The sequence below is a fragment of the Capricornis sumatraensis genome, chromosome 6 (genome assembly GCF_032405125.1).
Source record: "Capricornis sumatraensis isolate serow.1 chromosome 6, serow.2, whole genome shotgun sequence".
NCBI classification, from domain to species: domain Eukaryota; kingdom Metazoa; phylum Chordata; class Mammalia; order Artiodactyla; family Bovidae; genus Capricornis; species Capricornis sumatraensis.
Window position 1 is genome coordinate 105,641,536 of NC_091074.1, and position 14,993 is coordinate 105,656,528.

At 48.6% G+C, this 14,993-nt stretch overlaps 1 protein-coding gene across 2 annotated transcripts in view; it reads left to right on the forward strand.

The window, feature by feature from the left end:
* Window positions 1-294: 294 nt before the first annotated feature.
* The window catches only part of ZNF462 (zinc finger protein 462), a 93,453-nt gene continuing 78,754 nt past the window's right edge, over window positions 295-14,993 (forward strand). Inside the window, exons 1-5 of one of the 2 annotated variants that reach the window (XM_068974530.1) lie at window positions 295-514; window positions 1,691-7,302; window positions 8,063-8,227; window positions 9,999-10,102; window positions 13,716-13,834. In XM_068974530.1, the coding sequence (XP_068830631.1) occupies window positions 295-514; window positions 1,691-7,302; window positions 8,063-8,227; window positions 9,999-10,102; window positions 13,716-13,834 (6,220 nt within the window). The remainder of the gene's footprint in view (window positions 515-1,690; window positions 7,303-8,062; window positions 8,228-9,998; window positions 10,103-13,715; window positions 13,835-14,993) is intronic. The other variant, XM_068974531.1, reaches the window with a different exon arrangement.

Genomic DNA, 14,993 nt, shown 5'->3' on the forward strand with positions numbered 1-14,993 from the left:
TCGTGACAAATGGCATTTGAAGATATATCAAGCTAGAAAAAGTTTATCTTATTTTTTTTTCCTCCTTTCTTTGAAGTTATGATGTCAAGGACACCATTCCTATTATGTCTGATTTCCTTTCTTTGACCACTGTTGCATCTGGCAAAGTCCAGTGAGAGAAATTGGCTGATATTGGAATTCTTCCATTAGCATCGTAGCCCCACCAGCTTGGGGGTATGCAATGAGTACAGGCCTTAAGACGTTTTGTTCTGCCTTCTGCCCCAGGTTCCTAATGTGAGAGAGTAGACCCAGATGATGGAGGTGCTTCAGTGTGATGGCTGTGACTTCAGAGCCCCATCTTATGAAGATCTTAAGGCGCACATCCAGGATGTCCATACGGCATTTCTGCAGCCGACGGACGTTGCTGAAGACAATGCGAATGAGTCACGATCTGGGTCCATGAATGCCAGTAACCAGACAGAGGTGGAGTTTTCATCTATAAAGGATGAATTTGCAATTGCAGAGGACTTAACAGGTAAATCTGTCCTAGGATTGATGCGTCTGGTGTATTTCACTACCCTCATCTATTTTGAGCCTATAGCTATAGTTCTTTTTTAAAATGTTTTGACAGGAAAGTAGGGTTTACTGGTGGGCATGAGTAAGGAGGCGACAGCATCAAGACTCTAATGAGTGCAGAGCCCGCCATTTGTCCAGAGGGCCACGATAAGGGGTGTATTTGACCCCACCACCATCTGGGATGAGCCACTTTTCTGCACCATATTTCCAGATTCATCTGCAGGAAACTTAGTAAACCCCCACTTCCTGGAGGAGTGGCTCTTCTAGTGGCCTGGGAACTTGAACTTGGCCCTGTGGAGGGCCTCAATCACATACTCCTTGTTCTACAACTTGGTATGAATGGATATTATGACTTGGCTAATGTGAACCCTGGCCACTGTGTCTTGGGGCTTTCTAAAGTCCCAGCACATACCCTGTCTGGAGCCTGGCTTGGGGTTGGCATGCCAGTCAGGAATGTCCCCTGGAGGGGACTGTCCTCAGGTTCCTTAGAGCAACCTGTATAGGCAAAGGCTGTGTACCCTACTGAGGCAGCTGTAGCCATGGTTCTTGACATGCACAGCTCCTACAAAGTTTCTTGCTCCTTGTGAGCCATTTTTCTTTTTTCTTTCGCTGCACCACGCAACTTGAGGGATCTTGGTTCCCTGACCGGAGATTGAACCTGGGCCATGGCAGAGAAAGTATAGAGTCCTAAGCCCTGGCATCCCCCTTTGTGAGCCATGTTTGTGATTTGGGCATCATGTTTCTCTTATTGAGTAGCCCAGGCAATAGTCCTTTCAGCTTCCTTATGTCTCTTCGCTTCCTTTCAACCTGGAGCATAAGGTAATATCTTGGAAAGTTCCAGAATGAATATCGCAGTTTGTGAAACTTGCACAGCTCTGTGGTGCATAGATAGAGATGAGGGGAGTCTTGCACCTGAAGCCGAGCGCTGCCTTCTATCCATGAGAGGCAACATGTGTATGTTCATTAACACTTCGTTACTACTCTTCAGGGCCTCATCTTGAGATGTTAGGCCTTTTGAATGTGATGTTTATTAATGAAGAATAATTGAAAAGCAAACTGGATTTGCATGATTGAGTTTCTTGATTTGCTTTTGCTTTGCTCTTCTCTTCCCACTTACCTTATGCTTTCTCTTTAGGTCAAAATGCAGCTGCACTGGGGACTGGAAGTTACTATGGCCATAGTCCAGGATATTACAGTCAGCATATTGCCCCTAATCCCAAACCAACAAACAAGTTTTTTCAATGCAAGTTCTGTGTACGCTACTTCAGGTCAAAAAACCTCCTCATTGAACACACTAGGAAGGTCCACGGAGCTCAAGCTGAAGGGAGTTCAGCCGGACCCCCTATTCCAGGATCCTTAAATTATAATATCATGATGCATGAGGGATTTGGAAAGGTCTTCTCTTGCCAGTTTTGCACATACAAGTCACCAAGGAGGGCAAGAATAATTAAGCACCAGAAGATGTATCACAAAAACAATTTGAAGGAGACCACTGCTCCCCCCCCTGCCCCTGCTCCAATGCCAGACCCGGTGGTCCCACCCATGTCCCTGCAGGACCCCTGCAAGGAACTGCCAGCAGAGGTTGTGGAGCGCAGCATCTTAGAATCAATGGTCAAGCCACTGACCAAGTCTCGAGGCAACTTTTGCTGCGAGTGGTGCAGCTATCAGACCCCCCGCCGAGAACGCTGGTGTGACCACATGATGAAGAAGCACCGCAGCATGGTCAAGATCCTGTCCAGTCTCAGGCAGCAGCAAGAAGGGACAAATGTGCCTGAGGCGCAGAATAAGAACGACCTCAGCCCCACTTCTAACTCCACCTATTTGTCCATGAATGCTGCCAGCCGGGAGTTACCCAACACTAACGTCTCCAACTTCAGGGGCTCCATCGGCAACTCCATCATGAGACCCAATTCTTCTTCCACTTCCAAGTTTTCGCCCATGTCTTACTCTCAGATGAAGCCGAAGTCACCTCACAATTCTGGCCTCGTTAACTTGGCGGAGAGATCCCGTTACGGAATGCCCGAGATGACCAATTCTTCTGCTGACCTGGAAACTAACAGCATGTTGAATGACTCCAGTTCTGATGAAGAGTTAAATGAAATAGACAGTGAAAATGGCTTAAATGCTATGGATCACCAGACAGTAGGCATGTCTGCAGAACAGCTGATGGGCTCAGATGGCAACAAATTATTGGAGACCAAGGGGATCCCATTTAGAAGATTCATGAATAGGTTCCAGTGCCCCTTTTGTCCTTTCCTCACCATGCATCGACGTAGTATTTCCCGTCACATAGAAAACATCCACTTATCTGGAAAGACAGCCGTCTACAAATGTGATGAGTGTCCGTTTACTTGCAAGAGCTCGTTAAAACTTGGGGCTCACAAACAGTGTCACACGGGTACCACATCAGATTGGGATGCTGTGAATTCCCAGAGTGAAAGCATTTCCTCCTCGCTGAATGAAGGTGTCATGTCTTACGAGAGCTCAAGCATCAATGGCAGAAAGTCGGGGGTCCTGTTGGATCCCTTGCAGCAGCAACAGCCGCCCCCGCCTCCGCCTCCGCCGCCGCCACCACCTCCGTCACAGCCGCAGCCGCCGCAGCTACAGTCGCCCCATCAGGTGCCACCCCAGCCCCAGCTGCCCCCGCCGCCTCCCCCGCCGCCCGCGCAAGCCCCACCCCTGCACCCCTACAAGTGCACCATGTGTAATTACTCCACCACGACTCTGAAAGGGCTGCGAGTTCATCAGCAGCACAAACACTCTTTCTGCGACAACTTGCCAAAATTTGAGGGGCAGACCTCAAGCCTGCCATTGGACAGCGAGACAGACAGCCACCCCTCTTCCAGCAACACTGTGAAGAAAAGTCAGACCTCAATTCTTGGGTTGTCCTCCAAGAACAATTTTGTCGCCAAGGCCTCTAGGAAGCTCGCTAACGACTTTCCACTCGACTTATCGCCCGTGAAGAAGAGGACCAGAATTGACGAGATAGCAAGCAACCTGCAGAGCAAAATTAACCAAACAAAACAGCAGGAAGACGCGGTGATCAACGTGGAAGATGACGAGGAGGAAGAGGAGGACAATGAAGTGGAGATCGAGGTGGAGCTGGACAGGGAGGAAGACCCACCGGAGCCCGTCCTGGAGGTGCCCACGCCCTTTTCTGCCCAGCAGATCTGGGCGAGAGATGCCCCTGAGCCCCCGAAGGAGCCCAACTTCAGAACTGTTGCTCATGACTACAATGCCACCAATGGGGCTGAAATAGAGCTCACCCTTTCTGAAGATGAAGAGGATTATTACGGCTCCTCCACCAACATGAAAGATCACCAGGTTTCCAATACGACTCTGCTCAACACCCAGACTCCGATCTACGCAACTGAGCACAATAATGAAAATACCGACTTTAGTGACTCGGGAAGGCTTTATTATTGCAAACACTGTGACTTTAACAACAAATCTGCCCGGAGTGTCAGCACCCACTACCAGCGCATGCACCCATACATTAAGTTCAGCTTCAGGTACATCTTGGACCCCAATGATCACAGTGCAGTGTACCGGTGCCTGGAATGCTACATCGATTACACCAACTTTGAAGACCTGCAGCAGCATTACGGCGAACACCACCCAGAAGCCATGAATGTCCTCAACTTTGACCACTCGGACCTGATCTACCGGTGTCGGTTTTGTTCCTACACAAGCCCGAATGTCCGAAGCCTGATGCCACATTACCAAAGAATGCATCCCACCGTGAAGATTAACAATGCCATGATATTTTCGAGCTACGTGGTGGAGCAGCAGGAGGGGCTAGGCACAGAATCCCAGACGCTGCGGGAGATCCTGAATTCGGCTCCGAAGAACATGGCCACGTCCACTCCCGTGGCCCGTGGTGGCGGTATGCCAGCTCCGTTCCCCAAAAACACTCCTTCCAAGACCTTTCCTCCAGAATGTGAAAATCAGAAGGACCCCTCGGTCAACACCGTTGTCGTGTACGACTGTGACGTTTGCTCCTTCGCGAGCCCCAACATGCACTCTGTGTTGGTTCATTATCAGAAGAAACACCCAGAAGAAAAGGCTTCCTACTTTAGGATCCAGAAAACCATGCGAATGGTGTCTGTGGACAGGGGCTCTGCCCTTTCTCAGTTATCATTTGAGGTGGGTGCTCCAATGTCTCCCAAAATGTCCACCATGGGTTCCCCACCCCCCCCACAACCCCCGCCACCAGACCTCAGTACTGAGCTTTACTACTGCAAACACTGTTCCTACAGCAATCGGTCAGTTGTGGGAGTCCTTGTCCACTACCAGAAAAGACACCCAGAAATAAAGGTTACTGCCAAATATATCAGACAGGCTCCTCCCACAGCTGCAATGATGAGAGGGCCGGAGGGGCCCCATGGCTCCCCCCGGCCACCCGCCCCTATGCAACAGCTCAACCGGAGCAGCTCCGAGAGAGATGGCCCTCCCGTGGAAAATGAGATGTTTTTTTGCCAGCACTGTGATTATGGGAACCGGACGGTCAAAGGTGTCCTCATTCATTATCAGAAGAAGCACCGAGACTTCAAGGCCAACGCGGACGTGATCCGGCAGCACACAGCCACCATCCGAAGCCTCTGCGACCGCAACCAGAAGAAGCCTGCCAGCTGCATGCTGATCTCCCCCTCGGGTGTGGAGCGGGACAAAACAAAACTGCGAGCGCTCAAGTGTAGGCAGTGCTCATACACCTCCCCTTACTTTTATGCCCTAAGGAAGCATATCAAGAAAGACCACCCTGCCCTGAAGGCCACGGTCACGTCCATCATGCGATGGGCATTTCTAGATGGCTTGATAGAAGCTGGCTACCACTGCGAGTGGTGCATCTATTCCCACACAGAGCCAAGTGGCTTGCTCCTGCATTACCAAAGGAGGCACCCCGAGCATTACGTGGATTATACCTACATGGCCACCAAGCTCTGGGCAGGGCCAGACCCGTCCCCTCCCTCTCTCACTATGCCAGCTGAAGCCAAAACATACAGATGCAGAGACTGTGTTTTCGAAGCCCTCTCCATCTGGGACATCACCAATCACTACCAAGCATTCCACCCTTGGGCCATGAACGGGGATGAGTCGGTGCTGCTGGATATCATCAAGGAGAAAGACGCCGTGGAGAATCCCATGTCTTCCTCTGAAGACCTGGTGGGCCCTGTGAGTTGTGAAAACAGTATGCCCGGCCCGCTCCCTGAGCAGGAAGCCGAATGCCCCGAGGATGCCAGGCTTTCCCCTGAGAAGACGATCCAGCTTGCCTCAGCGAACCCCGCCATCTCCTCCACCCCATACCAGTGTACAGTGTGTCAGTCTGAATATAACAACCTGCACGGTCTTCTGACCCACTATGGGAAGAAGCACCCAGGCATGAAGGTGAAGGCTGCCGACTTTGCCCAGGACATCGATATCAACCCCGGCGCTGTCTACAAATGCAGGCACTGCCCTTATATCAACACCCGCATCCACGGGGTCCTGACCCACTACCAGAAGCGACATCCGTCCATCAAGGTGACCGCAGAGGACTTCGTGCACGACGTGGAGCAGTCCACCGACATAGCCCAGAACGACGTAGAGGAGACGAGCAGGATCTTCAAGCAAGGGTACGGCGCCTACCGCTGCAAACTGTGTCCCTACACACACGGCACTTTGGAGAAACTCAAAATCCACTATGAGAAGTACCACAACCAGCCGGAGTTCGATGTCTTTTCCCAGTCGCCCCCGAAGCTGCCCATGTCCCTCGAGCCTGAGATAACCACTGAAGTGAGCCCCTCCCAGGTCTCGGTGCTGGAGGACGAGGTGGGAGAGGAGCCCGTGTCCACGTCTCACTTCGCTACCTCGCACCTCGTGTCCCACACTGTGTTCCGGTGCCAGCTCTGCAAGTACTTCTGCTCCACGCGGAAGGGCATCGCCCGGCACTACCGTATCAAGCACAACAACGTGCGCGCCCAGCCCGAGGGCAAGAACAACCTCTTCAAGTGCGCCCTGTGTGCCTACACCAACCCCATCCGCAAAGGGCTGGCTGCCCACTACCAGAAGCGCCACGACATCGACGCCTACTACACCCACTGCCTGGCGGCCTCCAGAACCATCAGCGACAAGCCCAACAAGGTGATCATCCCGTCGCCACCCAAGGATGACTCCCCGCCACTCAGCGAAGAGCTGCGGCGCGCCGTGGAGAAGAAGAAGTGCTCCCTGTGCGCCTTCCAGTCCTTCAGCAAGAAGGGCATCGTGTCCCATTACATGAAGCGCCACCCGGGGGTCTTTCCCAAGAAGCAGCACGCCAGCAAGCTGGGGGGCTACTTCACAGCGGTCTATGCCGACGAGCACGAGAAGCCGATGCTGCTGGAAGATTCGGAAGAGAGAGGTGGCTTCGAGAAAGCCGAGGTGGAGGGAAACGAAGGGCAGGACATCGAGTGGCTCCCGTTCCGCTGCATCAAGTGCTTCAAGCTGTCCTTTAGCACGGCTGAGCTGCTGAGCATGCACTACACGGACCACCATAGCCGGGACCTCAAGAGGGACTTCGTCATCCTGGCCGGCGGCCCCCGGCTGCAGGGCTCCGCCTACCAGTGCAAGCACTGCGAGAGCAAACTGCAGAGCACCGCCGAGCTGACCTCGCACTTGAACATTCACAATGAGGAATTCCAGAAGCGTGCCAAACGTCAGGAGAGGAGGAAACAGCTTTTGAGCAAGCAGAAATATGCAGATGGTGCTTTTGCAGATTTCAAACAAGAGAGGGTAAGGATATGTTTTGATTTCCCTTCCCCCAGGAGGCCTCTCATCACTGGTGCCCACATGCACTTCTTCGCTGCCAGCCAAACCGCTCCGGGCTTCCTAGTGACTTAGCTTGCCAGAGAGCTCAATAAGTCAATTAAACATTTCGAGCTTGATTATCTCCCCCATTCTCTGCTCACCCTTCTCCACGGCCCCGGCCCCCCTCCCTGTGGTCCCTCCCAAGGCTCCCCAGGGGAGGGTCGGGTGGTTTTCCTGTATTTTCCGAGGCCTAGTTCAGGACAACGGCTCGCTCTCTTAACCAAGGCAGTTGTGGGCCATCTCTCGTGTCCTTAGTGCTTCTCAGCCACGCCTTGGTTTGCAATGTCGACTCCTCGAACCAGACATCTCCAGGAGTAGATTTTTGTTTTTCTTTAATTTTTTTTGGTCAAGAAGTTCACTCATGGCATAGCTCATGCAACGTTTCACCTGCATAGTTGAACAATGGGTTTGAAAGCCAGATAACTGGGTGGCAGTGACGATGAGGCTTCTGCACCGAGAACTTCTCTCCTTACAAGTCATCACCTATTGGGGTTCCGGAGACTTTGCGTAGTCGGCAGCGCGCCTCGCCTCTGATGAATTCATTATGTAAAAATGCTCGCATATATCTCCCTTGGTTTTTAACCTGCTAATCTGCTGTAACGTAAAATCTAGTAAGCTGCAAGAATAAATGCCGGCCATTGAGGGAGGGCTTGGAGTACTGATGGCTACCACTGTATTTTACCAGCCTTTTGGTCACTTAGAAGAGGTGCCAAAGATCAAGGAGAGGAAGGTGGTGGGCTACAAGTGTAAATTCTGTGTGGAAGTGCATCCGACGCTCCGAGCCATCTGCAACCACCTCCGCAAGCACGTCCAGTACGGCAGTGTCCCCGCCGTGTCCGCCGCCGTGAAGGTGAGCACTGGGAAGGTCTGGATGAGAAGTCTTGTGTGTGAGCCATTTGCATTCCTAATCCACGCCGCTGCTCAGAGACACTCAGGAAAGGGTGTCCCAGACGTGGGCGTTCCTGAGTTACACTGGGGTCGGTCTGGCTTGTTTTGATTTCTTTACAGGATGGATCTTCCTCATCTGTGGTTGCGTTTCGATCTGGTTCCCTTCCACGCGGATAGTTCAGTGGAAACAGAAGATCCGGGCCTCAGGATACAGGAGGCTTTGGGTCACCTTTCTGTGCTGTGTTTGTCTGTGCTTCCAAGTGTTTCGAGCTCTTGAGAGGAGCCCCGTGGGTTCTCTCCCCATCCTCTTCTGCTCCTCCCACTGCCTAACTTCTTGTCTGTCTTTCTCCCATGGTAATGGTGCAGAGAGCCCAGGAGAATCTGTCTTTTAACTTCTTATTCTGGGTCCTCGGAGGAGCATTAAGAAACGTTAAACCTAAAACTGAAAGCCTTCAAGTCACAGGTGGCCCTGTGAGCCCTTTGGCCTGATTTGTCCCCTTTCCCTATATGTTGCTGACAAGCGCCTCCCCTCTGCCTCCGACGTGTAATCAGGCCACCTGTTTTGAACATCACAATCTTAAATACTAGCCACTGTTGTAATAACCAAGCCGCCATCCCTGCTTTCTAGGATATTGTTAGCCACCGATCAGTTTCAAGCAGAGAAGTTAGTTCGGGGCTCTGCCCTATCTCTTTGGATACATGAATGTGTTTTTGTCATCGGCCCTTCTCGATCTTGCATCCTGTTTTGCCATCGTGGCCTGGAGGTAAAGCTTCCGCTTTTCCCATTGAAGACTTGGAGCCTTCCTGCTGGCGACACAGCCGTGAGTGGTGCAGGGACCAGCAGTGGCCAGGCCATCCCGGTGTGTCCCAGGATAGGACACCGCCGTCGTGGTGTGTCCCAGCCTTGCGTCCCCGAATCGCTCAAGGGAGACAAAGCACCTCTTCCTGGGTAATCAGTAATCCAAGGAACCACCTCAAAACATAAGCAACTTAAACCCAGGCTTCTCCTTAATTTTTGTGTTGACTATATAGCAGCCTTTGGTCAAGGGATGACATCACCGTCTGTGGGCTGGAGATGAGCATGGTGGCAAAGAGCTGGATCTTTCAGTTTCCTTCCTCTCCTGAGGGTGTTCCAAGCCTCCTAAATGCCCAAACCATTCTGTTTTTCCTTCTTCCTGCCTCTCTTCCTTCCTCAGAGCCATAACCCTAACCTGCTTTGTATCAGTTTCAGTAGGATCCCAATTAGAGTTTTCTTTGTCAGATGGGAGATAAGGGAGCGAACTGTCTTCACAAGTGGGAGAGCCCCTCCCTCACAGGTCTCAGACAGTAGCAACCTATGTCCAGATGTTGCCCTCATATCACCACCACTGCATGAGGATGGCATGTGGCTGTGCCCTTCCTCTAGGGGGAGCCAGAGAGGCAGGGGAGGAAGCCTCACCAGGAAATGCCGATGAGTTTAGGAGAATGAAGGGAGAGGAGGAGAGCTGGGGGCAATGATGTTGGATATTTATTTTGTTGGTGGGGCATGTGTGTGTGTGTGGTTCTCTTAGCAGGAGGCTGAAGACCCTTCCCACTTGTTCCTGGATGGACTGGAAGCAGCCACAGATGCCGCTGGCGCCCTGGTGGACCGGGTGGATGGTGAACACTGCTTGCTTGATGGAATGTTGGAGGATGAAACCCGGCCGGGGGGATACCATTGTAGTCAATGTGACAGAGTGCTGATGTCCATGCAGGGGCTGCGTTCTCACGAGAGGAGCCATCTGGCCCTGGCCATGTTCACCCGAGAGGACAAGTACAGCTGCCAGTATTGCTCCTTTGTCTCTGCTTTCAGGCACAAGTAAGTGCTCACCGAGGGTCCGCAAGTGGCAACTGGGGAGGGGCGCGGAAGGCCCGAGGGGTTAGAGGAGTCTCAAGACCCCTTTCGTGGTTCACGCCCACTGTTTAGTTGGCTGTGTTACCTTGAGCCTCAGTCACCTCATCTGTCAAATGGGGCTGAGAACAGGAAGGTGTTCACTTGATACCAGGCTTGGCAAAATCAAGCATTTTTTAAAAAACTGGAGTGTACTTAATTTACAAGTTTGTGTTAAGTTTCAGGTATATAGCAAAATGATTCAGTTACACACACACACAAATACATACGCATATTCTTTTTCAGAGTCTTTTCCAGTATAGGTTATTATTAATATAAGATATTGAGTATAATTCCTTGTGCTATGCAATAGGTCCTCGTTTATGTATTTTATATATAATAGTGTGTACTTGTTAATCTCCCTACCCCACCCCCAATGATCCCCTTTGGTAACCATAAGTTTGTTTTCTAAGTCCATGAATCTATTTCTGTTTTATAAAAAACTCATTTATACCATTTTTTAATATTCCACATATAAGTAATATCAGATGATGTTTTTGTCTGACTTACTTCGCTTCGTATGGCCATCTCTGGTTGCATCCATGTTGCTGCCAGTGTTGTCATTTCATTCTTTTTTATGGCATATGCCACATCTGCTGTATCCATTTATCTGTCAGTGGAAATCTAGGTTGCTTCTGTGTCTTGGCTGTTGTGATCATTGGGGTGCATGTATCATTTCTAATCGGAGTTTTCTAAATTGGGCACTTAAAAAAAAATGATGGTTTGGGAGGAATTGCTATGATCTGCACCAGGAAAGACCAGAGAGTACATGAATTTACTGGTGCATCTGTCAAACATTCATCCAGGACCTAGTCATCATGAGAGGAAGTAAGTTTCCATTTGGGAAATTAAGTGGCTAGGGAGGTAAAATTAGGAATGGTAACCCATGTGACCAGAGAGTCATTGCTTGGCATTTAAAAACAAACCAAACCTGGAATGGTAAAGAAGTTTATCGATGCTGGAGAGATGCTTGAAATGCAGTGGGGTTGGGAGAGGGAGCTTTCCACTCCTTGGCACAGCTTTGAAATTGCACATTGGGTTTTTGTGTGAGGCCGTTCAGAGTGACAGGAAGAGGGATGGTTCTGAGATGCAACAACCTTTTGTTGCCTTTCTCTCACAACTGTATGAGAGAGAAATATTCAATAACATGTTCTACAGTCTTGGATGAAGGTGGCTGATTGTGAGGCTGACATGCTGTTTATTTTTATCATAATTGAAAATAACTGATGGGCTGTTTGCTTCTTCAGAAAGATAAAGTGCTAGTTAGTGGTTGTTGAAAGGCAAGAAGAGGCGATGCTTCTACGGAGGTTAGGGAGGGTTGCAATGACTTTGATGATTATACAGGACCTAGTAGTATCTAATCTTTGTCATCAGATTCATGCCCTGGCCTCAAACTAGTGTAGTTCTCACCTGTTCAATAAATGTTTGTTGAACAGTGACTCCCTTTTCTGACACACAGAACTTCAGTAAGTTGTTGTGAATAAATGAATATGCTCTGTTGTAAATGCTTTGGGGGGAATATAAAGATGAATAGGACATGGTGGGTGGTCTAAGGGAACTCAGGGTCTAGTTGGGTTATAAGTAAAGCAAGCATACAAATGACTTGGCAGCATAAGGCACATGTCTTTAAAAAATGTATCAATAAAATGTACAAAGTTTCAAGGAAGAGAGATGGTACATCCACTTTTGAAGAATCAGGAAGACTTTATGGAACAGGGAGTTTGGGAGTCAAGTCTTCACAGAGGAAGGTGGGACTTGAAGAGTTTGGGAAGAACATACAGTACGAAAGGAAAGATGAGAGGCCAGGGTCCTGAGGAAGAAGGTGGTGTTCAGAGGCACTCAGCTGTTGGACTTTCTTGGGTGGAGGCCACAAGATGCGCAGGGTCTTAGTTCCCTGACCAGGTATCAAACCCATGCCTCCTGCAGTGGAAGCATGCAGTCCTAACCACTGGACCACCAGGGAAGTCCTTGGTTGGACTAACTTTTAAGTGATACAGTGGAGGGTAAAGTGTGAATACTTGAGACTATATTTGGGGTCTTTGAATGCGGAGTGCGTGCTTTGTAATTTACATTACTGGTAAAAGGAAGACTGTAATGAGTAGGACATCTTAATCACTGACATTTATCAAGCCTCACTGTGTGCCAGGCATTGTGCTAAGTGCCTTCAAGCATTATCTCATTTTATTCTCAGAACAGCCTATGAAGTATGGTCCCATTATTATCTCCATTTATGGACAAGAGAAGTGAGGCCTTTTAATGTAGAAAAGTTGTGTAACTTGCCCAAGGCCACTTGGCTTATGAGTAATAGCTGGTGTTTGATCCCAGGCGCTTTTGAGTTGGGAAAAAAAAATGGGGGAGACCAATTAGGAGGGTCATGATAGATAGCTGAGCCACCGGGTTAGAATGGAACTTTGGAAACAGTTAAGGGAAGGACAATCTTGATGGCTTGGAAAAATTGACTTCTTGGAGGGAAGATGGGACAGAGTACAGTACAAATGACATGAAGGTTTCCAGTCTGGTGGACTGACAGCATGGAAGTGTTCTTTCTAAAAACAAGGAAATGAAGAGAATGTGTTTTGGATTAAAAAAAAAAAAAAAACAAAACCGACACTTCTGTTTCGGGTTGGTTGAGTTTAAGATAGCTGAAGGACATCCAGAAGGAGGTGTCCTGAGGCAAGGGAAAGTGCTGCTTGGGAGCTTGGGAGAACATTATATATTTAAATGCTAGGAAGCACCATTCCCATATGAGTCATTTAGAATGGAATCTAGTTCTCTGGGGCACTGATACAAATTAGAATGTCTTCCCATACCTTGTTTGGTAGATTTATTATTTTTTTAACAGTAGTAATTATTATGAAATACTGGGAGTTCATTATAATAATTTCTGTATAAGTTGCTTTTGAAAGACTGGTATACAGCAAACATGGTTTTATCAGAAGGCAAGACCAGCCTTTGGATCACACAGCTTCCTGTAAACATAGCTGCCCTGGGCCTCCATATTTATAAAGGCTTTGGAAACAGACAGCCCATTGCAAATAGTTCAGCTACTTTGAAAACTGCTTGCCCTGCACGGGTGTTCATGGTGGAATTAAGATTTAAAAAGAAACTCAGCCCTTTTTACATACAAAATTTCTCTAAATCTCAATTTTTGGGAGGAGGTGGGGAATAAGTTCAAGGCGTCTTTGATAGACACTCCTCACTGACTGCAGAAAACTTAAATTTGTCTGTATTTTACCTTTTGTTTTTGGATGTCCTCTTCTACTTTGCAGTGCTTTAGAGAAGGGAAAATAAGTCTACCAAGACCTGTTTCCCTTGCCATGTCTCTCAATCCAAAAATATTTTTGATTTCTTCCTTCCTTTAGCTTCCCCAACTCTTGCCAATCTTTTTTTTCCGGTTAAGTGCCATCCTTGGAAAGTAACAAAATTACTTTGAACAGCTTAGAAATGGGATTTCTGGAAAAGGGCAATGAGAAAATGTTGGATGCTGTTTTTAATCCTGTCATTTCCCCCTTTTTTTTTTTTTTTTTGCTTCTACATCAAGTTTGGATCGCCATATGCAAACCCACCACGGACACCATAAACCATTCCGATGCAAGCTCTGCTCCTTCAAGTCCTCCTACAACAGCCGGCTGAAGACACACATCCTCAAAGCTCATGCTGGTGAGTTGTTGTTCGCTGTACACTAATTCTCTGAATTTGAAACCCAGTAGTCTTTAGTGAGGGAAGTTTTAAGTCTCTTGCTCCCGTACACATGAGAATAAGTTTTCTTGGAAATTGTCATGTATTCAGTTTTATCTCAATCTAATAAAAATTAAAGAATGGCCCAAAGGCAAAATAATACCGAGCCCCATGTCAGCCATGTCATAGTCGATTCATTCAACTAATAGGTATCCACTAACAGATTTTTGCTACTCACGGGTTCTGTTTTTTTTAAGAGAAATTTCTAAATTATATAGACTTTCTAACGGAAGTGCAAGAATTAGTACATCTACTAAAAGTAATTTCCAACTAAAATAAAGTTATAATCTTAGAAATGTTGAAAGGGGCAGAGAGAAATCAGGATATCTGAGATTTCTCCTGAGATGCCCTTAGATGCATTGCCATGCCCCAGATAAGAAGAGACTTTGGGGCCTGAGTGTCCAGGAGCTGTGCTGATCTCTGTTACTCTGTCTTCTCATCGTGCTGGTTTCACGAACATCCCTTAACTACTAGGATCTGCTCTAATAAGATGTGATATTCATCATCTGATTTAATCCTCAAAACAGCCCTAAAGGGTGGATGCTGTGTCACTCTTCACTCTTCAGGAGACGCTACAGAGACTCAAAATTAAGTGTCCTGCTCATGTCCACCCTCGTGACTCAGATGGTAAAGAATCCACCTGCAGTGCAGGAGCCCCTGGTTTGATCCCTGGGTCAGGAAGATACCCTGGAGAAGGGAATGGCTAGCCACTCCATTATTCTTGCCTGAAGAATTCCATGGCCAGAGGAACCTGGCGGGCTATATGGTCCACGGGGTCGCAAAGAGTCGGACACGACTGAGTGATTGACACTTAACACTTTGTCAGCCACAGAGCCCATTCACTAAGAATTTGACTGCAGAACAAAAACCAAACATCCTTGCACTCACATGGTGCTACCTTTCTGTTTTGCTCTTCTCTACTTGGCATACGATGGAGATGCCCACAGATAGCTAATCAGAACTCAGCCGAGAGAGGAAAGAGGCCTGAGTAGGAAAGGCAGTGGCGAGGGGACCCGGGGGCATTTCCCATGATTCCTCAGTCCTCTGAGGAGCCCGACTGTACAGTGGCCTGTGGCGCCCT